The 25,535-nt window shown below is 50.4% G+C and overlaps 1 protein-coding gene across 1 annotated transcript; it reads right to left on the reverse strand.

Moving 5' to 3' along the window:
- Window positions 1–4,141: 4,141 nt before the first annotated feature.
- On the reverse strand, window positions 4,142–25,283 carry GALR1 (galanin receptor 1). Its single transcript, XM_059140277.1, has 3 exons — window positions 23,720–25,283; window positions 19,149–19,214; window positions 4,142–12,259 (listed from the first exon to the last, which is right to left on the reverse strand). The coding sequence occupies exons 1-3, from the start codon at window positions 24,383–24,385 to the stop codon at window positions 11,942–11,944; spliced, it is 1,050 nt and encodes a 349-aa protein (XP_058996260.1). The 5' UTR covers window positions 24,386–25,283; the 3' UTR covers window positions 4,142–11,941.
- Window positions 25,284–25,535: the final 252 nt, after the last annotated feature.

Genomic DNA, 25,535 nt, shown 5'->3' on the forward strand with positions numbered 1-25,535 from the left:
ACTTTGGTTCCATAAAAGTTGATCCTAACCATTTTTGTCAGGGCTTTCTTTGCTTTTAAGGAGGGGTGGCTTTTTGGAGGTCCTGACTGCCATTTTCAATGATGTCACACATGACATCTAGATTAGACACTGTGGCACATACCCCCTAAGTTAGGCTTTAGGTTCTAGAGAGGCACATGCATGAAGTAACACCTTTATCGCAAGGGTCAACAAGCATTTTCTCTTCTCACAATTAGTGCCAAAAACACTTAAATCATTTTATATAATAGTGTAAAAAATGAGAAGTTTAAGCTTACTATTATAAGTCTATACAATGAGAACTTTAAAAATAATGTACTCCTCAGAGAAAACAGAGCCATAAAAAAGATAACCACCTGCAAAAGATTATCTGTGGATATATCTCTAGTCTGGATGTCAGAAATTACAATTATAATCTTAGATCTGAAAGTCAATTTAGCAGGCATGAGCTCTAGCATCTCTGCAGGAGATGTCCTAGATTGAAGGGTTCCCAGATGAGAGAACTTACCTCCCCTTCACTGCCACCAGGAAACCCTGGTGTTGTGGTTACTTATGGGTAAGGAGGGAAGAGAGCAGTGCTAGTCTCCTGAATCCATCCAAAACCCACCATTTACATAAGAGAGGTTGTAGATGTCAAGGGTGGGAGGGATAGGCAGGGATTGCCTTCTCCCTTGACTCATGAACACATCCAGCAGGGTCTTAGATGAGCACAGTGATGGTTCTGAAATCACCCACATGCTGGGTTGGGCTGCAAAGTGGGGGTGCAGGACAGAGGAGGAGGAAAATGCTGTTAAGGGGGCAAACACGGAACCATGGCAGGTCAGGTCCTGACCATCAAGGAGGATGTTATAGACTGAACATTTGTGCCCCTTTGCCAATTGATTTGTTGAAATCTAATCCCCAGCGGGATGCTGTTAGCAGGTGGGGCATCGGAGAGGTGGTTGAGTCATGAGGATGGAGCCCACATTTAAGGGATTAGCATCCTATCGAAGAGGCTCCAGACAGCTCCCTTGCCCCTTCTGCCACACGAGGACAGAGCAAGAAGATGGCAGTCTGTGAACCGGAAGTGGGTCCTCAGGAGACACCAAAGCAACCAGGGACTTGGTCTTGGACTTCCATCCTCCAGAACTTGGAGAAATGAACTTCTTCTGTTCAGCAGCCATCCTGGCGGTGGTTTTCTATCACAGCTGGCTGAACGGCCCAAGACAGGACTGCCGGGACTGCTAAGTCCTGGCAGACACAGCGGTACGGCCGAGTGGGGTGAAAGGTTGTGATGCCAAAACAGCAGAACAGAGAAGATGCCCTGCTGGGACGCGCTCTCACTGAGGGGTCTCGGTGCACTACTGCAACGCCTGTGTCTCAGCGTAAGTCTTTACAGAATACCACTAGCACTGGATTTTTTCCATTTTTAAAAGATATTCTACTATGTCATAAAGCTGTACCTATGCCTGGGCAAAATGGTCATTGGGATATCCATTTTAAAATGGTTTTTATTGAGGTCACTTTTCTCTTAATTCCCAAGACTATTAATTTTACAATATTTTTCACTTAAAAGAAGAATAAATGACCCACTAATGTTGTTGATATCATGTATCATAATTACAATAATTTTTGTGGGTTTTTTTAATTATCTTAACCTTGGACACAATTCCTCAGAATAAAGAATAAAGATCGTTCTCTTACATTGTACAGAAAATCTTATCAAATGTGTGTATGTAACCCAAAGGGAAATGTGGAGTGTCCTCTTACTAACTAAAATAATACACATTTGTCAAGTAGAAAGGAAAGTGAAGGTACTATGCACCCCTCCATAGCACCACAGATTTGGCCATAAGGACCACTACAGAGCAAACAGTATTAAAAAGCATTATTGGACTTGGGATAGATCTCACTTCATTGTCCCTCAAAATTATAATCATGACAAAAAAGTGCGAAGGGAAGATGATGGGAAGGGGAGACCCGACTGGACAAATCCAGGGACCGAGCTCAGATATTTAAACGCCTAACCATGGCCAAGACCCTCATTTTAGGAGTACGAACAAGTCTCATAATTTGATGTAGGGAGCTCTGAGTTTCCCCAGTGGTCAAGGCAAGTCTGAAAAGGCGCCGTCAGCATGCTGAACAGGTTACATGTCCGTCTGTGGAGCGCGGATGCACGGGATGCGCGTAAACGCAGGTAAGTCGTACTGGGATTGACAAAATATAACTCACTTAACTATATCACTGATTCCCTGTAGTGGTTTTCTCATTTCTACTTTGTGTATTATCTTGTATCCCATGACCTTGCTGAAGTCACTTGTAGGTCAAATGGTTTCCGGTAGATTCTTTGGGATTTTCTACGTGGACAATCGTATCAGCTGCAAGTACAGTTTGATGCTTCCTTTCCGGTCGTATGCCTTCTCTTTCTCTTTCTCATTCTTCTGCAGTGGCTAGGATTTCCATGCTTTGTTGAATAAGAACAAATACCCTTTTTTTCTGATCTAAGGGGGGAAGTTTTCAGCCTCTCACTATTAACTCTGATGTAAGCTGTAAGGCTTAATGTAAATATTATTGACCAAGCTGAGGAAGTTCCCTTCTGTTCTTAGTTTGCTAAGAACTTTTAATTATAGATGGGTGTTAGAGGTTGTCAAATGCTTTTTCTATGTCAGTTATGATCCTGCAGTATTTTTTTGACTAGCCTGCTAATGTGGTAGATTACACTGATTAATTTTTGAATGCTGATCCAGGCTTGCATTTCTGGAATAAGCCCCATGTGGTCATGGTGTGTAGCTCTTTTTAAACATTGTTGGATACTATTTGACACTATTTTATTGAGGATTTCATGTCTGTATTCATGAGAGATATTAGCCTGTAATTTGCTCTCCGTTTTTTTTTTCATTTTGCCTTTTCTCTATCAATATACACTAAAAACACAATTACCATAATAAAAGATGGTAGTTGTTTATGTTTCAAAAGTAATCCTTACACTCCAAAAGGCTGGAAATCATCTGGCTAGGAAAGTATGAATGTGCTTTCCACTTTTTTGTAGTCATAATTCAGTTTGTGAAGAACACTCAGGCATGAGAGTGTGATGAGAACACACACCCTGGTGAAAATACCAGACATCAATAATTTTAAAAAGCAGTGGGCATCCAAATGGGGGAAAAATTTATCTAAAATGGTGAAAATCAGTTTGCCTTCCGACTTCATCTCAGTAACATCAAAATTTTGACCTGGGTGTAAAGATACATATGAAAATTAAGTTACAATGAAATAAGTTCATATTTGAATTTTTTCCAGGTACTAAGATAACAAACGAATCTTCTCCAACATGTAATAATTCTGGAATACAGCACCTTTGAGAACTTCTGAGGAGAAAAATATTACTTGACAAGATGAATCCAAATGAAGAGTTCATAAGAGATCTTATCAAAAAACCCAACTGGTAAACAGTATACCAACTGAAATAAAGAATCAGATTTTTTTAAAAATAATTTTGTATGAGAAAGGTAATTAGACACTGTCTAAATCTACATGTATTTCTAGTTACCACGTGGTTCTAATTCCCATCAACCTTACATAATCTCAGTTTTTGACTTCAAGGGATCTTGAAAGTAAGCGATTCCCCCTATTTTACTTCATTCTGTATTTTTCCAATTAAACTCAAGCAACTTTTAAGCTAATAATTCTTTTTATAGGTAGAATGCATATTGCAAACTAATCTTTCTGAAGCTCCTCCCCCCCCATCCTGTTCTTCCATCCCCCGTTACGGTGTCTGTTCGCCGAGGGGATGTCCGGACGATGTTGATGGCGGCTCCTTCTTCTTGACAGTTTCTGGCTGTAATCTTGTGCCGTTTTCAAACACAATGGACAGCACCTTTTTAGAAACAGAGAAAGGAAAGGAGAGGAAGAAGAGGAAGAAGGAGAGGCCGGAGGAAGCGGAGGGGAAGGGAGAGAGCTTTCACCAACATAGCTGTCCGTCTTCCACCAACACGATTCCTGCGTATTTTCCACAATGGCGCCCCGTGGGAGGGAAAGTAAGATAACTGAACCACTTTGAATGACATTTCTGTCCTTAGGGAAATGCCTGACAAAACGGGCTAATTACTGTGTTGGAAAATAGCATACTCGCAAGGAAGACTACTTTGAGGAACAAATTTTATTTTCAATTCATGAAATTGATTCCAACCACAAACTCCACCCAGACACCCTGCAGAACACTGAGTGATTGGGGAGCGCTACCTCGGGTACCAAGCGCATTAACGTGAGCTTCATTTCTGCTTTGGCTTGGGAAGTTTATGGGTGTTCATGCTCAACTGACACGTTATGTTCATGCTGGCTGTACAGCCGACGAGAGAGTACTTTAGAGAAACAAAGTCCGAGAATTGCGGTAACAGCGTCTGCTGTAAGAGGACCCACGCTCTCATTATGTGCACAGCAGTGTGCAAGCAATCACACCAGTGAAATAAAAAAGAAAAAGTCAATACACACGGGTTTTCTTCCTTATCCACACCACAATGTTATGAGGAGACAATTGAAAAACTTGAAAGACAGAGAAGTTACATTTATCTCTTAGAGATAATAATGTAGTTAAAAATTAGCAGCTGCACAGAAAGACACACATTTATTTAGTTTAAACATTTAGTTCAAAAATTCACATGTAACAATTGGAATGCTATATTCACTCCCCTCTTTTGGGGGGGAGGGGACAAAATTAAAGTACAGGTGTTCCTTTCCACCAAGCTATGTTTTGGAAGAGAAAATATATTATAATCTCTGAAATCCTTACATGTAAGTTATCAAACTCCTTCACATTTTTAAAATTTGTAAGTTTCTGCAGAGAGGCTAGTATGATAGTTGAATGGATATTTCATTAATCTGATCCATGTAAACAATAAAATCCGAATGATTTAGGCCCCACATAAGCAATTTCCTTCTCATGGAACCACAGAGGTTCAGACACAAAGCGAGTCATCCACTCCACTTGAACAGTTCTGAACTCTGGCTACTGCCTGTGGCCTTACAAAGACGCCTGTGCTCCAACTCCAACCCAATCAAATCAGGAACGAGGTCTGAGAATGCTGTCATTGGACTTGCACCAAAAAGCTTGTTAGAAAGGCAAATCTTGGGACTCTACCCCAAATGCAACCAAATCAGAAATTCTGGAGGTAGGGCCCAGTAATCTATTTTAAACTTTCCATAAGATTCTGATACTTGGTAAAGTTTGAGAACCACAACTCTAGGGAGAGCCCAGAGCATCAGGAATAAATACCTTTGGCAGAATTCCCAGTTTATTCCAACGTATTTCCATTTTGAGCAACGTTCATCCCTTTCAAGTCTTCTTTTACACGTGAGGCTATCCAAAGACTGCATTTCCAACAGCAGCTGACCAGCAGGGTTAATTAAACCAAACCTTCCCTGAAGGACCCTAATGCCCATGACCTTTTGTACAAGGCACAGCTCTCCTCCACACACAGGCAGATAGAAATTGAGAAATTAAAAGATCTCCCAACCACGTTTAAGGAGACATTGCATTTCTAACCCTCAGTGTCAAATCTTCAATCTTTATGAAATACATGGCAATAAAACATGACTCTTGGAAAACTCAATGTATGGAAAATAATACTTATGTATCCATTTCAGGTTGCAAATATTCCTAAATTATAAACTGATTTAATATAAAGAGGATTGTGAGATTTAATTCTTTGTCCACATTAGCCCTGTTTTGAAAATATCACCCATGAGGCATCTGCTCTCACTCAGTAATATCTTCCCTGTGAGGCTTCCCAAGGACCTTGAGGCTACAAGGATAAGTAAGCAGGATAGGGTTCCTGCTCTGAGCTGCACCCCTGCAATCCACGTCACTACCTTACGTTTATACACCAGCAACAGTCCCTTGAGTGGAAAAGCAATGTGCCTTTCATTGGAAGCAGTAGTTTCTCTTAGCCAAAGCTGGACAAAATGAGCCGCATCTACGTGTTCACAATGATATTTCTTTCCTAACAAGATGGAGATGTTTGCAGTGAAAATCAGCATGGACACCCCCACCCCCCTGCCGCCGCACTTCTGCTTTCTCGGACTTGGTCGTTTCTGAAAGGAGACTGTTTAACGAGCGGTACCCGCACTGGCAGGTTAATTGGAGAGACAGCCATTTATAATTGGATTCTGACCCTTTCACTTTGGTGGTTCTGTGCCCCAAGGAGCTCAGCTAAATTTCATCTTCAGTCATGGCCAATCAGAAAGTGCTCTTGCTAACCTGGGGCTCATGAAAAGGCCGTTCCCCTGCTCCGTTCTCTTAGCGAAGCAGATGCGGGGGGTGCAGAGCAGGGCGGGAAGACTCGTCCTGCACAACAAGAGGGAGGGGCCCAGGAGAGCTGCTGTGGCTGCAGCCAGTTGCCTGTTTCTGACCCCTCTCTGCTGTGACGGGAGCTCCTGTGCTGTGACATCACCAGAATCAGCACCACAGAGGACCTGGGCATGAGTTCTCTGAAGAAAATGGTCATCTGCAATCCTTACAAAAGTCATTTTCTCTTAAAGCTTCTGTTTCTGCGAGGCTTCTGTGCCTGGGTGGCTCAGTGGGGTAAGCCTCTGCCTTCGACTCAGGTCGTGATCTCAGGGTCCTGGGATCGAGCCCCGCATCAGGCTCCCTGCTCAGTGGGGAGTCTGCTTCTCTCTCATTCATTCTCTCTCTCTCTCTCTATCAAATAAATAAATAAATAAATAATCTCTAAAAGAAAAAAAAAAGGCTTCTGTTTCTGACATTCCACTGTTAAAAGGAGAAATACGCATAGGGAAACCAGGAGAAAGTTATGAATCCAGCAAAACAACAACAACAACAACAAAAAGAAACCCAAAGATATGAAAAGTGTTGGCCATTCAAGGATCCCTCAACAATGACAAATTTGGAAGATCACAAATTGCATTGGTTTGGTTGTATCTAAGTCTCCGCCTGTGGGATGTAAATCCAGAGCCGGCCTGAGGCAGGTGGGCTCTGGCGGAACCACAGAGGAGCCTGGCGTCTGCTCGCCCAGCCCCGCTCCCTCCTCCGTGCTCGGCCCTGAGGATCTATGGAGCCTGAGGTCCCCAAGGAGCAGGCTCAGCACCCAACATCTGGGGGACGTTCTCCAATTTCTGGAACCTCCAGGGATCCTTTAGGTACTAGCCCCGCCTGTTACATCGTGGAGCCTCCCGTGTCACCTTTGGGACCCCATTACCTAAGCTCCATCGGCGGGTTCTTCACAAATTTGTCCTAGGGGCTGACACTCATCCCGTCACCCCAAAACATGTTATATCGACTGCCACGTCAGCAGTGCCGGTGACAGGTGCATCTGGCCACACAGACACAACCTTTCCCATGCCTGGACAGTGCCTCACGCCAGCTCTGAAGCTGACACACTGTAAAGGGCTCCCAGACAATCCACTCCTCACCAGCACCAGCCCCAGCACCAGCCCATTTTTACCCGCTGGATGGCAGGTTGCCTTGATGACCCAAAACAAGCTCGCCAAAGGGGGAGAGAGAGCTTCACAGATCCTCCGTGGTCTTCAGGACAAAGACACAGAAACCGTTCGGCTCTAACAGTCAATACTCAATCTTTTGAAATAAGGTGCTACAGTGCATGCTGTTCCGTAGAAGCCCGTAGTGGACCCCAAGATTTGCCCTAGTTGATAGGTTACCACTGCCGGAGAGTAAGGGATTTAAATGCTGGGTCCCAGCTCCAATCTCTTCCAGCAGCTGGTGGTGAGACCTCTCTAATGCTGGCAATCCGGACTCACACAACATACCCAGAGATATCCAGAAATCGTGTTTGCCACCAGAAAGGACAAGGCTTTCCACCTCAAAAGCGACATCAAAACCTTTAACCATAGGACCAGTTCTCCATACAATTGTTTAAACATGGGAAACGTAGCCAGTGTTGGGGCAGACGAGGCAGCCCAGCTGTGGTGATTTCCACAACGTACACAAGAGCTAAGAGCATCCTCTCCACCTGCCAGGATGACCCCTCCCGGTGCAGCTGCACCCAGGACAGCACCCGAGTCCTCAGATGCACTTGAACAGGGGCTGGAGGCCAGAGGCGCAGAGCGTGTGCCGGGAGCCGGCGGTGAGCAGCGTCTAGCATTCGGGGAAGCGCACGCCCAGGGCCTGCCACTGTTTCTAAAGCTCTTGCCAAATCAAAGCGATCTGCCCGCCTCTGAATCCCAGAAGGGCGGCCACGTTAAAGAGCTGTGAGTGAACCTGTCCGGCTAAGAAAAGTAAATGAAGCTCTCTGGGTGATGCGTCACAGGACGTGGCCCGCCCTCCTTGGACAAAGACGTCCGTGTGCGAACTTGTTCCTCAGGCTCACGTTCTCCACTTGTGAAGGAAAAACCCTAGAAACTTTATCAAATCAGGCATAATTGCATCCTGTAATTGTTTCTTCCCAAGACAGTCAGTAACCATCAGCGTTTTAGGTCACTCGTGCTCTCTGTGGCTTTTTGACGTAAACGAGTCATTAACATCCACCTGACAAATAACCTAATACACAACATTTCTTCGTGGTCAAGAAGAACATGACTGCCTTATCTAGAAAGCCACTCACAAATCTAAAACCTGGGAGACATCTGCAGTCAGTGTAGATCAGATTTATACATTTTAGATGACAAGTTTCCAGAGGAAGTAGCCACATGGATTATTTACACAAATTACATGATTGTGTGGTTTAAGGACATGCTTTTAAGAATTTCCTTTAAGCAAGAACATGGTGAAGCCATCCGTCACCATATTTAATGCAAGGTGGGCTCAGCGGGAGCGTTTTGGGGTTTTGGGACTCACCAGCATCGGGGCATCTGCGGAAGGAGACAGAGGCCCAGGGGGGCTCCTCTCCCCGGCTCCCGAGAAGCCCGAGGGGGGCTTTCAGCTAACACTTGGGCACTCCGAACCACGCCGTCTCCACACGTCCGAGGCGCTGGGTCAGTGCCGTCCCCTGCCGGGCCCCAGGTGACAGCTGACTCACAAGCAGCTCGTAGCCCGAGGGGTTCCTGCAGCTCCCTCTGCACGCCTCCGTCTTCACCGTCACTCGGTGTAATGGAGTCCAAGGAGGGACTGCACGACGTCAGCATCACAGTCGAGAGCAGCCCGAGACGGCGTGGGCGGAGGAAGAGCAGGAGAGGACTGTTCCACGCTCAGTGGGCGCATCGAACAATGGCATTAAAAGCAAAACTGTGTGCCTCAGATGTTCAGAGAGCGGCCTGTGAGCAACGCACACGGTCAGAGCGGCAGAGAGCATCCACCGACGAGATCTCCGGGAAGGCGGCGCGGGAAAGGCTTCCCAACCACGCGCTGTTCTCAGTAGAAGAGTGACACTGGGCATGTACATAAGGAGCTGCCAGCAATTTGGCTAATTAACCTCCCAGAGCCAGTCTCCAAATGGGAAAGCGAATGCCCAGAAAAATAACCACCATCTTGGGATGCTGAGGCACCAAATCTAAAGGAGAAAACTTCAATTTTCTTTGAAGTCCCCCTGCAAAACCTGGTTTCCAAGCAGCCCGACTTCAAAGGCAAATAGAGCATTTCTCCTGGAGTCCGGCTGTCGCAAGAGAAAGTGTGTCTGTGGGAGGCCGTCTTTATTTAGGGAGGGAAGCAAAGGCGTTTCTGATCTGGTCACACGGATGATGCGTTAGAGGAACCACCCCCCAGGAAGGAGACGCTCGGACACGTCTCCGGGCGACTGCAGTCTGTTACCGTCCTTCTGGAACTCCCCAGGCAGACAGCTTGACAGAGCGGCAGATCTTTGCGGGGCGTACGTGATCACCAGCATCGACATTTGCCGCACCGCGGCCACGGGTGCTCGGAAGACGACGACTGTCGACGGCAGGAGAAACGCCCGCTCCGACCCCAAGAGGAAGGGATCTGCATCTACCCTTGGCACCTGCGGGGCCTCCCAGGGACCAGCGATGACGCCAGGGATGCCTCTCGCTTCTGTCCTGCCAACAGCACGTGGGAAGGATCCAAAGAATCAGTGTGGGTCAGTAAATACGTCACAGGGCAGCACGACGCCCACAGGCTGCTTGCAAAACGCAGCCTCGGGCCCTGTATTCTTCCTGCGCTTCCAGGTCTGTGTGGAGGAATCGGAGGAGGAAAACCGAGGAACGGCCGTGGGGTGGGAAGTCTTGGTCAGCCGGGCAAGGTCACAGGCAGCCAGGACCTCTGGCACTTCTCCTGCGGCTGTGTGAGTCGACACACAACCTGTTCAGCGTTTGCAACGGCAGCTTCAAGTCCCACAAAGCACATGAGGTATCTCCGTCGGGACACAATGTTTCCGCTGCTGTATTTAATAAAGTGCAAACAATGTCCACACACCAAGGACTTAAGCTATTCTTTAAAAGACTCACACGCAGACACGCAACGGCTTTCCCAGCCATTAAACAGGACGCTCGTGATTGCCCGTCCTGTCAAAGAACTTTCCCTCTTCTGGCTGGAGAGTCAGTTGTCCCATCGCGGACATAAACTCTGTTTGCTGGAGGAATATGACTACTGACGATCAATTCACAAGCTAAAGAAGTTAACATGCAAACACGTATATCGAGTTTTTTTCCTAAAATATGATATTTCATATGGAATCTTGATTTTACACAGGTGTACATTATGCTAAACCCTTTAAAAAAAAAAGTCTTGTTGTTTTTGTATTCTCCTAAAACCTGTCCAAGTCCTGCCGTCTGAAAACTACTCTTCTAAGGTGGGATAATTTAATCTTTTCATCCCACTTTTTCATTGTAAACATAAACAAATATGAAGCTGTCATGAAAACTATTTGAAATTCAGCTAGTGATCATTTTAACCTCAAATTAACATTTCTGGAGAAGGCAATACTTGGGGAAAATGTGCATTTAACTTTACAAAGAATTTAATGAGAAAAGCATCTGTTTGTACAGCATGTGTCCCTGGGTATACCAGCCCCGAAATGTCACCCGAATCAACGTCAAGTATGCTCTCCGGGCGTGGCGTGCGCCTGCTGCACGCGGCTTACCAATCCTGACTTCTCTCCGGCCCCAGAGAAAGTACCTACACCGCATCCTCGCCGACTGATTTTTTTAACTCTAGTTCAGTTCCATTTAAGGCATAACGACTTATGAAGATTTATGAAACGGCAGTGACCAGTTTCCTTTTCAAATCTTACCTGAAGCTTCCACTGTTAGAATACCTGCATTTGGCATTTTCCCCTGATATTTCTTCTTTTTTTCTTTTTTTTTTTTTGGTTAACTCTACAAAGTGTACATCACAGGATAGTTTAAAGGACGGCGCCCACAGCTGCCACCCCGAGTCGCAGGGCACTGCCCTGCTGGCCTCCGGGGATAGTTAACGGACCTCATGATCACACACGGTTGCAGGTGGGCCCCAGAAACCCTGTTCCCTGTTTAAAGGTGGGAATAAACACAGCCTGAGCAAAGAAACTCGGCAAAGTCTCGCTTCCATTTAAGAGACGTGTCTGTGCAAATGGCCACAAAAATTAAATTCAGGTAAAACTTCCATCATGTGTCCATGATCATATCTTAAAACACACAGCTTAGAACATTACTTCTTCTCTTAAAATCGAAGAATAAACACATACATGTTTTTTTTCTAAATAAATTTGGTTCATAATGCAGATTACCCGTATTCCCAACCATATTTATCGGTCCTGATCCTTTATCCTGTGAAGACTTGAATGTGTCTAGGGAACTCTGTTGAACTTTCATTTCTGTAGAGGCATAAAACTAGTTGGTATTTTCTTTTGTTTTTGAAATAAAATGTAGAAGTAATCTTTACTAGACCGAGAGATTTCCTAAATGGACCAAAGCACTTTTTTTTTTAAACCAAGTGGAATCGCATTAAAATGGACGGGTCATTGTGAGCATCGGGAGTTGCCCGCTTGCTCGCCATCGCTGTACGGTGACGTGCGCGGAAGCCCACAGCGTCACCAGCATCCTGTCACACGTGGGTGCAGTTGGTGGACGGTGGGTTGTCCACCCGACTCCTGTTCTCTTTACCGTCACTAAGAGGCGAGGTGCCGCGAACGTGGCAGTGGAACACCTGCTTGTAGGCCTTCCTGAAATTCTCAGACAGAAAAGCGTATATGATGGGGTTCACCGAGGAATTGCTGTAGGCCAGGCAGTGGGCGGCGATTCTGAAGAGGAAGGAGGCGGGGGTCAGCGGGAAAACCCCGAACTCGGCCCAGAGATTGATGACGTGGTGCGGCAGCCAGGATATCCCGAAAACCACGACCACCACCAGAACGGTCTGCGCGGTCTAGAGGAAGAAGAGGGAGACACAGCACATGCGTCAGTTACTGCGGCAGGAGGACCCCGAGCTCCCCACGCGCTCTAAGGGCACTTCCTCTGCTCCGCCCTGGAGTCAGACGCGGATGCCTCCGTGCGGGCCGTGACTTCGCACCACGGTTTTGTTCAGGACTTGTCCAGGACCTCTGCGGGAATGACCGTCACGTATGGGAGACGCGTGTGGATTGCCGGAAGGGTATGCTGGGCCGTGGGACTCTAACTGTGCAGAGATTAAACATTGTGACTTTTAGACCGACAAAGCTCAGGGCACCCGCTGATGCAGAGTCACGGAGAGGCAGCTCGGGTGAGCGCTCGAACCCTCTCTGAATGGCGACTTCAACAGACCGCCTGTTTCTTTATCTCTCTTCGTTCTACAGTGAGAATCCCCAACACACGGATGCCTTCCAGACACATGTCTTAGTTTCTGGCTATGTCAACTAGCCCCATTTTTTGGCTTGCGTAAAACCCTTCCCTTGCTGCCCCTAAATCAGAAAACAGCTGGAGGCAGAGGCAGGACCCACGTGTTTCCTCTGAGATTTGGACCAAACGGGATGGAAGAAGACCACACCTGACTACAGACCTCAGCACAAGAGAGCCTTGCCTCCAGCTTCCCCTCTGCTCCCGCCTCGTGTGCGCTTTACCTCCTCAGTGGGCTGGCCTGAGCCTCAGGACCGCCTTTCCTGTCTTTCACGGCAGCCCGTCTGGAACATGCTTGAAAGGCAACAACGACATAGTAATGCTGTGATTGGTTGGAAACACTCTACCTATGGCTTCAAACGAAAACGGGGTCTCTCAATATTTCTTAAACTAAAATGCAGCACAATCATCTGGCTCCTTCCTGAAAAATTTGCCCCTCCTGCAACAGGGTGGCTCAGGAGCCAAGCAGGGTCCTGCCTGCTAATGGTCACAGGGGCACCGGGAGAGGCACGGGCAACTGGGAATGTCACTGCCTGACCGCTGGCCATAGCAGGAAGCAGAGCCCGTCAGGATCACAGGTCTGGGATAAGAACGCTGAGATTTAGAATGGCCAAGACAGGTGCCTGGTGTTCCAGAGCCCAGCGCCAGGTTACAGTGGGAAGCCCAGTCACGTGGTCCCAAACCCACGTTCTACCACTGAGATGGGAGAGAACCGCCTGCCGCCTGCCACATCACGGTCAACCCCAGCTCCCTCTCTGCGCCACCACGCCACCCCCCTCCACTCGGCTGCTGGGAAAGCAGAGCATCAGGGCACATAAGCAGACAATCAAAGCCTCAGAAGACACTGGTCATCTGGCCTTCAAGGAAGGCCAAGGAACCAAGCACGGATGTGTCCCCACCCCCCCCCCGGGTTTGGCTGCCCCAGCCCCCAGGTCACCACCAGCAGGGAAGGGGATCCGGAGGACATGAGAGACACAGGCTCTCAGCCCCTTGCTTGACGGTTACAATCTTCCCTTTCAGCCTGAGCCCCGGTTGCTTGAATGTGTGGGTTGGAAACATGGACGTCTAGAGCACTGGTCACCGCAGCGGCCCCGACAGGCAAGGGCACCTCTCACTGACCTCCCCGCCAGAGCCTCCCCTTGTGCACAGAGAGAAAGGCGACCAGCCGGAATGCGCGGATAAGGCGAAGGAGTGTTGGGAAGACAGGCAGAGACAGAAGGAAGGTTTAAGAGTGCGGGGACGCTCATTGCCACGTTCTCACACAGAGCAAGGGCAGGACGCAGGAGGCGGCTCCATCCTAGGACATCCCTGTCCCACCACAAATGGACATGCTGCCTCGAGCCCTGTCCCACCGCCCCCTCCCCCGCCCCACCATAGAGGCCAGACCCCCCAGGAGGGCAGCAGCGAGCCGCCCATGCCCACAGGACCCTTGCCAGCAGCAAACCCACAGGCAGCACACGTCCCTTAGAGACACGGGCTGGGGGACAGGCCCTCGGCGACCAGGTGGAGGCAGAGACGCTGGAGGAGGGTGGGATTTCAGGGCAGGCGCGTCAGGAGGGGCAGGGCTGCTCGTCTTCTCGAGGCCCTGTGGAGGGCGTGGAAGCCTGGCACTCCTGCTGGCCGTAATCCGGCTGTGCTTCCTTAGGGAAATGACGTAACCACCCTGGGCCTCGACATTCTGCCCCGAGGAAATGATTCTCCCTGTGCCTCGTCCGTTCGAACACTTCAAACAACTTGGTGAACTCCGACAGCCTGTTTGCATAGGACAGCAGGATTACGGATCGAAGCCGCTCTACTGCAGGACACGCAAAGCAAACAAGAAATCTGTTCCCATACATTAGCAGACCGTCAGTGATCAGGGCACGTATCCATTAGCGTATGAGAGATTCCATTCCCAGATGATTTAATCAAAAACAATCGAGACATAATTATACCTATAAATAGAACAGAACACATTGTCTTCTTTCCAAGACAACGAGGACATCTCTCTCCTTCACCAAATGAACACCCGCTGCGTATCCCGTTTCATTGCTTCGTTCAGGACGTTTCTACCAAGGGCCAAGCTCAGGACAGAAGCAGACCCGGCGGCTTCTTGATAAGATCGTAACATGTCACAGTCGCTAGGGCCGAGGTAATGTGCGTGGATATGGCGTGTTTTATGTGTGTGTGTGTTTGCGGTTCCTTCCAAAGTTACCTTTTCAGGTGATTCCCTTCATCTTCCCGGAACCGTGAACGAGGCTCTTCTCTTGGTCTCCCCACAGCCCTGAGTCCGAGAGGATCACAGTTTACAGTAGGTCTCAGGGAAGAAGACTTACTGGGCTCAAACATAAAGTCGACGCACTATGGAAGGCTGTTCCCAGAAGGAGAGGACACTCGTCCGCAGGCACCGCGCTCAGGCGCGCCCCTCACAGCCGTCCCGGGCTCTCCCTGCCCGCGGAGCATCTGCCCCCCAGAGCTGACGCCACCGCAGCGGCCATCCACACAGCGCCCCTCACGTGGGCCGGGTCCCCGGTCCCGAGCCCCAGCGACCTCGGGCTCGTGCGTCCCGGTATCACTGCAGCCACGAGCTTGTCTTCCTCGGTCTCCCTCGTGCAGGTGCCTGCGGACCCCGGCCCAGCTGAGGGGATGCGGCTGCCGGAAGGGGCCCCCACGACAGAACGGCGGCCTCCGTCACTACCGGTGGCGTCCAACTCTGAACCCGGGTGGCAGCAGCAGCTCTGGTCGGAATAACGCACCGGACGCTCCCAGACCCGAGACAGCTCACATGTCCGTCCTCACCCCGGACACTGCCTGTGAAAACCCAGGCCTCTGAGTGCCCCCACGTGCGGTGCGGATGGTGAGGGCACCAGACACCTCCCCAGCAGGAATGTACCAGGAACCCGCCTGTCCTCAGCGCTCCGTGGGTTTGAGGAACCAGTGGTGAAGCCCATAAAAGCCGCAACAGAAGCCCATGACCTTCCCCGTCTCCGATTACAGGGAACCCTGTCTCCTCCGTGTGGACGGCTGGAGGCTGAACCTTGCTTTTTCCTCCGAAGGACTCGGGGAAGCTCCTTGCTCTCCTGCTGTTTGAAACGTCTGCGTGCTGCGGGAGAATTCCCCTCTGTGGAGAATGACGCTGTTTCCTCTCTTAGGTGATTTCATTTCTTCGAGCGTCACTGCCGTCGTCAGAGATGGGGTTCCGCGGCCTCTGCGACTGCCCTGGTTCCTCCGGGAGCAGATCGAATCCCCGCGCTAACGGTTCACACAGAGCAAGGCCTCCCTTAACGCCATACACAAAAGATCTGTACTAACTCGTTACCCTTGAGACTGGGTATTCATAACCTTGGTTTTTGGTTTTTGTTTTTTGTTTGGTTTTGGTTTTTTGTTTCCTGCTCTTTTTTTTCTTTTGCTCTTTCTACCAACAGTATCTAAAAACGATTACTCCCTGTTCCTCCTGTGAGACATGCCTGGTCAAAGTCGCCTGTTCTTCCCAGAATCTTACTCCCGATGCGTGTAACGGGGCTTAGCCGGGAAGAAAACGGCGGCCAGAAGAAGAGAACACGGAAAGCCCGTCCTGCATGTGTAAACGGCGACCAAGCGCTTGCGGGGTTCCCGGGGTGGGGGCAGGCGCCGGACGACCCCTCGGACGGGCGTCCAGGAGCCTCTCGTCTCCCCTGTGACTGCGCACACCCGGGGCCGCGCCCGGCCTGCGCCTCCCTCCGAGTCCGGCCTCCGCGTCCACCCACCTCGTGCGGCCGAGCCTCCCACCACCGCAGGCTCCACGCGCTGCTGCTGCGGGGGTCCCGTCCTTCCTGGGGGTCCCGCACACATGCGGAGTAGCCATTCCGCGTCTTCGTCCGGGAGGGCCTCGCCCTCCGCCCCAACGACCGACCGACCACCTGCACCTGCGCGCAGGGCCCTGGCGAGGCCGGAGGCGGCCGGAGGCCCGGGGCTGCGCCCGCCTGGAGAAGCAGGTCTGCGGACGGCGCACCCGAGCGGAGGGACCCAGAGCGCCTGCCTCGGGCAGTGCCCGGCGCCCGGGAACATCTGCTCCAGCGTCTCCCGCAGACTCGCCCTCCCCTCCCCCACCTCCCTGCCCTGACCCTCTTCCGACCCGTCCCTGCACTGCCCGGCCACCTCGGGCTCGGACACGGGCACGCGCAGCACCTCGGGCTCGGACACGGGCACGCGCAGCACCTGGGCTCGGACACGGGCACGCGCAGCACCTCGGGCTCGGACACGGGCACGCGCAGCACCTCGGCCCCACACCTTATTTGTTCTCCACAAACCAGGAGGAAATTCAAAGCATATAAAGAGATCTGACCTCTGCTCCGGGGCTTTAAGGGTCAGAGGCTCTGCGGAGGGACGAGAGCGCCTCCTTCCCGCCTCCGGACGCTGCGCTCCTATGAGAAGAACGACATTCACGCACGTGCACGTGACAGGCTCGCACACACGTAAACGTAAAATAAAGGCGTGTATGTGTATATGTACGCGTGCGTATGTACACGCAGGAGTGTACACATCGGTACACGCGCACGCACATGTGCACGTACATGTGATCTACAATGCATGCGACATACGTGTGCGGTGCATATAATCGTGTATTCACACGTACATACACACATTTTATGTACACACAGAAAATACACATAACACATACACACACGTATCTAACCTACAACACACACAAGCGTATACACACGCGTATGTACATCCATCCCATACACACGTGAATCTACAAAACTGAACACAGAAACTGTTCCACTAGTCTGTAGAGATTTTCTCTGTAATGCACAAGCTTTTCCAATTATTTCCTACACCATCTATTTTCATTCTTTCCATGGCCTGGTTCCTCGCGGGGATTTCCACCATTTCTCTGCAATACTTCCCAAATACAGGGACTGACAGTAGCCACTGCCCACAGAGAAGGGGCAGCCAGTACGAAGGAAGGGTCTGATTGCCGCACTAATAAGCCCGCGGCATGACCCAGTGGCATCACTTGGCGGGAGTTCGGCAGGCCAGGTCCTCCCGCTGAGGCTCCCTGGCCTCCCCTGAGCTCAGCTCGGCTGTGCCCCTGCAGGCACCCCACCCCCTTCCGATCCCGTGGGTCAGCTCCCTCCCCCAGAGGCCAGGGCCTCTATAAATAACTATCCCAGGGGAAATGACAAACAATTCTTAATTGTTTGTAATGAATCATTTTCTTGGAGACGCGTGGCTCAGAGAACAAACTAAAAGGGAGACTAAAATGATGGAAATAGCCCAGCACAACAGCATCCCTGAAGACAGGAGGAAAGCACCAGCTTTAGCCATGACTCCATTCACACAAGGGAACGCTCTGTCGATAACATCAAATAAAACCTACATGACCCTGAAGACGTAGGACGGATCAGCGGATGAAAGAGAAGGGAGTCTGCTGGCTTAGGCTGCGGTCTCTGTTCCTCAGCAGTTAGCATCGCGTAAACACTCCATGACCGTATCTGGAAGGCAGGCTACATGGCCGCCTTTTCGCCCGGTTCCTACCACTGCTTCTCACCGAGTCTGAGAGCAGCATGTTTGCAACCATATTGTAAACAAGGCAAGTCAGGAAGAGTGGTGCTCTAAGTAGAATTCTTAAATATAAATATGATTAAACTATTATTTCTGCCAATTATGCACACTTGAACAACGTCCATATTTAGAAGGACAAACAAGGTGCTCTGCGGTGTTAGGACTAATACTTGTGGGTAAAATGCCTGCCGATAATCTCCTGCCTAAGCATCTTGTCCGATACTCTTCTTGTACTTTGTAACATCAGAGGTTCTACAGATACTGTGTAAGAGTTAGATTAATCCTGACTTGTGACGTAGTTTTCTCTCAGAATGGGAGCTGTGATAAATACCAGGATGTTAGATGCTTTACTATGACTCAGGAGAAGCGTATTTACATCAGGATGCAGAGATAAGAAAGCCAAAAGTGGGTAGAAGTCCCCTTGGGGCCCCTCCCCCATCTCCCCTGAGGACGAGTGTCAGCGTCAGTCCAGAAGGAAGAGAGGGCAACGTGTCTAAATTTGGGTCTTAGGAAAGAGATTAAAGTAACATTCTCTGAAAAGACAGTAAGCCAGAGCCTCCTGGAATCACGTCACCAATGGTGAATACACAGTAAAATGGTTTGGGGCAAATTATGGATGTCAGCAACTCTACCCTCTGTCCCAATCAACCCAGAACACACCTCCTAAAGAGAATCCAAAGAAACCACCTGTTTCCTCACCTCTCCAAACCTCCCTCTACGTTTGCATGCAGCATCTGGTCCCCTGCGATGCCCTCCCCGGCTGACTTTCCATCCCTACCCTGTGCCTCAGGGTCGGAGGCTCCTTTCAAACGTCTGTACCAAGGAACCTAAGTGTCACAGGCAGGGGTGGGTAGAAGGATAATTAGGAATGAAAATGAACTGAGCTCTGGAATGTGACATATAGAATACAGAGGTACCTTTTTCTTTGATGCTTCCGACTTCTTCGACATGTTCTTCAACTTCTTATGCAAGTGATTCAGGACCTGGAAAACACAGATTAATAAAACCTTTGGCCTCATGCCCACACTTCCTTGTCTGTTTTGCATGAACAATTCTTGCCATTCTGACCTAGCGATCACATTGCTTATAAAATCTTATAAACCCACTCGAATCAAAAGGCACAAAAGGTGCCAAAGTAGCAATGCGTGCCACCTGCCACCTGCCACCGTTTCTCTAAGACTCAGGAGGATCCAGGGACAGTCTGTGGTCACAGCATCTGTTTGCAGAGAAACTCTGGGCCTATGTGGCTCCGGGGTTTTGTCCACAAAGTGCCAAACTGCTCCTATGTACACATCCTCACTGGTCTATCTTGCACGTCAATTTCCTCAGTATTCTCCATCTCAACCATCACCGTGTCCCTGCTGTCTGTCGAGAGCGGTGCCAATCCCAGATATGTGGAAAGACCAGAGATCTCCGTCCACTGCACCATCCAAGGGGGAAAGCAGGCAAGTGAGCAAAGCAAGGTGATGTAATCTGAGAGTTTTCCCGTGAGGCCGATGCTTGCGTCCACTGATTCCTTCTGTGTTCCTGTCGTGGGCCCCTTACCGCAAATTCCCACCCACCTGCTTCCCTTGAGTTCTTTATTCTAATTCTGCCCACCGTGCCGTGCATTTGGACAGATCACATGTGGGGGACTCAGCCTCTCCGGGGATTTGTAGAGGGTTTAGCAAAGTTTCACAGTTAACTTCCCCGTCCGAGGATCTCCTGAGAGATACTGGTTTTGTTCATCAGGGGAACTGTTTTTGCCTTTTCTTGCCAGTGTCATACTCAGGAAAAATGATGTGTAACACTCGGGTTATACAGGAATTTACAACATAAGCTCGGTCTTACACAACAAATCAACCTTGCAGACTCATATGGGGGTCATTGTTATACACCATCTGAGTGAACATCTAAGGAAAAACTAACCTGTGGATGGCTGAGGGCTTTGGGTCATCCGTAGTTTGCCAACTGAGGCTTGGAGAGAAGTAGAAACTATGTTCCAGACCCTTTCTGGTTTCCCTCCAGCACCTCGGCATGGAAATACTGCGATCAATTTGGACTTACTGCAGAAGTCTGCTGCATTCAGCTAGACATGAGATTTCTAGAGTGACCAGTGATGCCCTAATTAAGAAACTACAGGATTTATCTACCAACGTCATGAGCTCTAAGGTAGTTAAGCAGACATTGCTGTGGTGCAAATTTCTGACTCCAAATTCTCAGCCCTACTGAGTCACTTCTCACGCCCTGCAGTGGCTTAGCGTCACCTCCAACAAGATGAGCCTTTCTCTTAGTGCATTAACATTTAGGGTCACTTTCAATACATTGATGATAGATTACATAACGGTTCTGCCAGCAGAAACTGGGGCTCCAGGGACCGAACGTAAGAGCTTTTGCAGGATCTTGTCTGGGGAGGATGGGCCTAGTGAGTTTCCTTGTTGGCAGTCTTCCCAGCAAGAGACCACAGGAAGACACTGGTCATTAAGGATGAGAGGCAAGAAGGGAGAACAGGGGACAGGCAACAAAACAAAACCAGAAAGGGGCACCGAGAGGGGTGGCCAAACAGAAAAGTGAAATGTCATCTGCTTCATAATGCTGCCTGAGGGTCTGTTCCCTCCTCCAACAAATTCATTGCATCCATCTCAGTGGCTTCCAGCCATCTGCGGAATGTTGTTGAATGGCCAATGGAGAAAATACCCTAATAGTTTTCTTCAGTTTCCCTTCAATAGCCCATACTGTGAGCACACACTGATATGTTAGAATGCATATATTGATGTATACATTTGATGAGGTCTTGTCATCAAAGGTAGCATGATGGGTTCTAATTGCATTTCTTTAAAAGATGGTGATGTCATGATGGTATCACTCTGTGATTCTATATGTTTAGCAGTATGTGTAGGGGGCACACATTCAAACCTGAGCCAAGGTCACCTTGGGCACCAGATATCTCTGGGGATGTAAGAAAATTTGGCAGGTAGGCACATGAAGAGTGCCTGACCCCATGTCAGATGGCAGATGTCCTGAACAAGAATTCCCTCCAAGGAAAGAGAAGGAGGGTCAGCCCGTGCAAAAGGGAGCACCACAAGCACACGCCAGCCTGGGCATTCTGTGTGTTTCTCAGGGACAATTAGGCACAAACTGTTCTATACAAAGTCGTAAGTTTTGGGGAGTAGACAGCAAGGCTAGAATGCAATTTCCTTGTCGAGTTAAAAAAAAGGGGAGGGAGTGTAATCTCAGGTGACTCTTCAGTCAATTGTGATTTTCGTGGTGGTCATCAGTCCTGGGCCCCGGAGAAACAGCTAACCCCGAACCTAACATTCAGGAAGAAGAATTGCTGACCAGACAGCGTTCCTTGATGATGGAGGCAAAGAGAAGCAGCTAGAAAGCAACACGTAAGCTCTTCTTCAAGCCCTGGAATGAATCTGCAAATATTATCTTGAATTTAAAAGAAATTTCCAGTTATGCTTAACAGCAAACTATTTCCATGTAAAAAGTGCCTCAATGAGCATGTATTTCTTGAAATTTTTAAAACTATTTTGAAACTTTGCCCTATGTGTGACTTTCATAACTTCTCAGATGACAGAAATGTAGCCTAATTTTTCCTAAAAGTTTGCCCAGTCATTTTCATCAAGAAGGGAGGGTGAACCATGTGAGACTATGGACTCTGAAAAACAACCTGAGGGGTTTGAAGTGGTGGGGGGTGGGAGGTTGGGGTACCAGGTGGTGGGTATTAGAGAGGGCACGGATTGCATGGAGCACTGGGTGTGGTGCAAAAACAATGAATACTGTTATGCTGAAAACAAATTTTAAAAAAAAGAAGAAGATCCGGAAACTTTGGAGAAGTGAAAGAAGAGTACGCTTCAGCTCTGCTTCAGGTGATTATGAATCCACCACCAAATATTCTAAGAACACTTCTAGTCCTGAGCTTCATGCCCCCAAGGTCCTCCCTCAGAGACTGGAAACTGCCTTAAAACCCTTCCTGAACCATCTATCAGCTTCATAACATGGGTCAGTTGCTTTGCTCCTCCCAAACCCTTTCCTTGATGCTCCCCCTGACAGGCTTGTGCAGACCGAGTGAGACAGTTGCTCAGGCTGAGCACTGCACTAGTAGAACCACATTTTTTTTTCTTTTTCTTTTACATTTGGAGAAGGTTAAGTGAATACACCAGCTAGGTCCACAAAGAGCTAAGCCACAGCTATCTTCCAAATGCCCCATCTTGAGCCATCTCCTCCATGTTTCTTTATATATAACCCTTTGAGGCTGGCTGTCCTTTCAAATATCCAAAACTCTAAGCATTCAAACAGACATAACTCTACATAGATGATATGGGGCAGAGGAAAACAGAAACCAGGGAGCTTAGAGTGAACATTCTTGCTGAGAAAAATACTTTATGAATTGAATGTAAGTAAGTGTTGCCTCTGTGATCTGCTTACTCATGGACCCAGAGTCACTGCCTTATCAGGGACAGAAAGAGAGGCAGAGAAAGATGAAAATAAAACCCTGGGAAATTCAGAAGTTGGCTAGGATGTTGTCTGGTGATGACACTCCTAGAATATGTTGGGGGGCTGGGGTTTACCCCCAGGAATTGCTATCACGTGATTAAATGTATATTCTTACTCAAGCACAAACAAGTGTATCCAGAAAGTTGAAGACTGATCAGCATGATAATCTTCAAACCCCAGTGTTATTAAATTTGCTGAGCTCTGCCATGCTATGTGAAGGGGGGGGTGGTGGTGGTGGAGCAATTTTCCTGGTAAGGATGGAGAGGTCGCTGGACCAGAGGCGTCACTAAGGGGACTCCGGAGGGGAGATAGGGAGTTAGTCCTGAACCACTTCATGTTGTCTACACAACCCTTCTTAAGAGAACTGAAACCCGTCCATCCAAGTCTCTGGAGACGAAGGTCAAGATATTGTGAAGAAATAGTCTTTTAGCACTGGGGTTTATCAAGCTTAAGCCTCCAGTAAAATACAGTTTGCTCTCTGTTGCCAGGACAGCAGCTTTGCAGCCTGGGAAAGGGACCTGGGAGACCCCTGAGCACCGGAGGGGAGCGCGGGGGACGGGGCACCTGGCGGAGCTCACCTCCCTTGCTCCGATTGGATCCCGCGGTCCCCGGTCCCCGGTGTGAGTGGCTAAAACTGGGGGACATTCCTCTGCAGAGAGCTGGTCCCCCAAGGGACAAACTCAGGATCCAGGGCTGTGCTGGCAGGAGGGCAAGGGGAGGCGGGACCTCAGGGAAGTGACCTGCCAACTTTCCTCGGTGGTTTCCAGAGGCCAAGTGACTTTCTCAAGCACTCTCTCAAACACCATCCACCCCAGCGGTGGTGGCCGCTGCTGCGGAGAGGGCGAAGGGGAGTGTTCTCACCCAAGGTGCCCAGAAAACTGGAGCTGGGGAGGGCAAAGGGGCTCCTAGAGGGGCGCATCGACACAGGAGCTACCCCAGGCCCAGAGCCCTGCCGCCCCCCCCCCCCGCCCCTGCCCCTGCCCCTGCCCGCCACCTGTGTGCCCACCTTAGCATAGCAGAAGCAAATGAGCAGAAGCGGCAGCAGGTAACCGAAGACAAACGTGCACACCACGTAGGCCTTCTTGTGGCCCTGGTTGGGCCACTGCTCCCAGCAGAAGGTCTGGTTGCTGACTTCCCAGTGGAAGAGGCGGTGGTGGTAGGCCACGGGCAAGGCCATCGCGATGGACAGCGCCCAGATGAAGCCCAGGCCCAGCAGCGCGTTGCGGGACACCCGCAGGGAGAGGGAGCGCCGAGAGTGCACGATGGCCACATAGCGGTCCACCGACATCGCGGCCAGGGTGAAGATGCTGACCAGCATGGAGACGGTGAAGAAGTAGTGGATGAACCTGCAGATGAAGGCGCCCAGCACCCAGGTGGGCAGCGCGTACACCGTGGCCTGGAAGGGGATACAGAAGAGCAGGTAGGCCAGGTCGGCGATGCTCAGGTTGAGAATGAACAGGTTGGTGGTGCTGCGCGGCTTGCCCGGCTTGCTGCGCGCCAGCACGGTGATCACCAGGCTGTTGCCCAGCACGCCGAACGCGAAGATCAGGCCGAACAGCACCAGCGTGACGAAGTTCTCCACGCCGACGCCGAAGAGCGGCCTGGGCTCCGGGGCGGGGGGCTCGGGCCCGCTTGCGTTCCCCTCGCTGAGGTTCCCGGCCGCGAGCTCCATGGTGCGCGGGCGCCCAGGCGCGCCAACGACGGTGCCTGCTAAGGAAGACTCCGGAGGACGCAGGGGGTCCCGATCCCAGCACGCAGAGGGCGAGTTTCCGATCCTGAGGCTCCGGGATGGGCACGCACCCTGCGGCTGAACCTCCTGCCACCGTCTTTGCGCGGGGCCGCCCGCGAGGAGCCCAGATCCGTCCCTTCCCGGGAGGGGGTGACAGTCCCGGGAGCGCGGGGTTCCCTCTGCCCCGGGCGCCGCTGCCTTCTGCGTGGCCGCCAAGACGGGGAAGAGAGACCCGCCAGGGCAGCTGCAGAGGTGGAGGGACCCCTCCGCGCCTTACCGCTCCCTGGTCCCTGCCGGCCGCTTCCCTCGGGCCGGGAGTGGCTTTCGCCTGCACCTGTTGCTGGGACCTCTCCCTTCCCGCGGCGCTCCCGGGGCACAGTCCGCCTGATGCAGCGCTCCGCACAGCTCGCCGAGAGGGCTGCCCGCGACTACAAGCCGGCGGCGCTTGGTCTCCCCGCGCAGTTTTTGCAGGGATTCCAAGTGATCGCTCTCCAGGCGCTTTCCTGAGGGCTGACCGGGGGGTTTGCTCCAGAACCTCTGTGTCGCAGCTGAGACGTAGAAAACAGCCGGCTGAAATCCGAGCCTCTGGGGGCCTCTCCTGTCCCCCCAGAAGTCCCAGCGCGCGCAGAGGCTGCAGGAGTCCTAAAGGGCTGGGTCGCCGCCCACCGCCTGGCTGGAATCAGACGCGCGCTAGCCTCTGCAGGGTGCGGACCTGCGTGGGTCCGGCGAAGGCGGCGGCTGCCTGGTGCAGCACAACCAGGGGTGCCCAGCGGAGCGGAGCGCGCTCTAGCGCGCGCGGGGCGGGGAGGCAGTGGGGCGCGCAGCCTCCTCGTCCACCAGCGCCGCTTATCTTTCTCACTTCTGGGGAGGCTGTCCCTGAAAGCGCTCCCCGCCCCAGGAATTAAATCCCCTAGAAATCAGTGATTGGCGCTGCAGCCTGGAGTTTAGTAAAACCTCTAACCCGCCCTCACCCTCCCCACCGCTAGGGAGGAACTAAGATAAAACATGAATGGTCTCTTTGCCTTGTCATTATAAACGTCTAAAATATTACAGGAGTCCTGTGCACACCAGCCAGCTTTCAGTCAGTTTTGCT

The sequence above is a fragment of the Mustela lutreola genome, chromosome 11, assembly GCF_030435805.1.
Source record: "Mustela lutreola isolate mMusLut2 chromosome 11, mMusLut2.pri, whole genome shotgun sequence".
In the NCBI taxonomy this organism is placed as follows: domain Eukaryota; kingdom Metazoa; phylum Chordata; class Mammalia; order Carnivora; family Mustelidae; genus Mustela; species Mustela lutreola.

Bases quoted from the DNA above. Each gene is read 5' to 3' on its own strand.
- GALR1 (XM_059140277.1), bottom strand. From the start codon at position 24,385: ATGGAGCTCGCGGCCGGGAACCTCAGCGAGGGGAACGCAAGCGGGCCC. The intron at 19,215-23,719 runs GTGGGCACACAG...TGTGTTTTCCAG, and splicing joins TTTGCTTCTGCTATGCTAAG to GTCCTGAATCACTTGCATAA. The intron at 12,260-19,148 runs GTACCTCTGTAT...TTCTTCCTCTAG, and splicing joins CGGAAGCATCAAAGAAAAAG to ACCGCGCAGACCGTTCTGGT.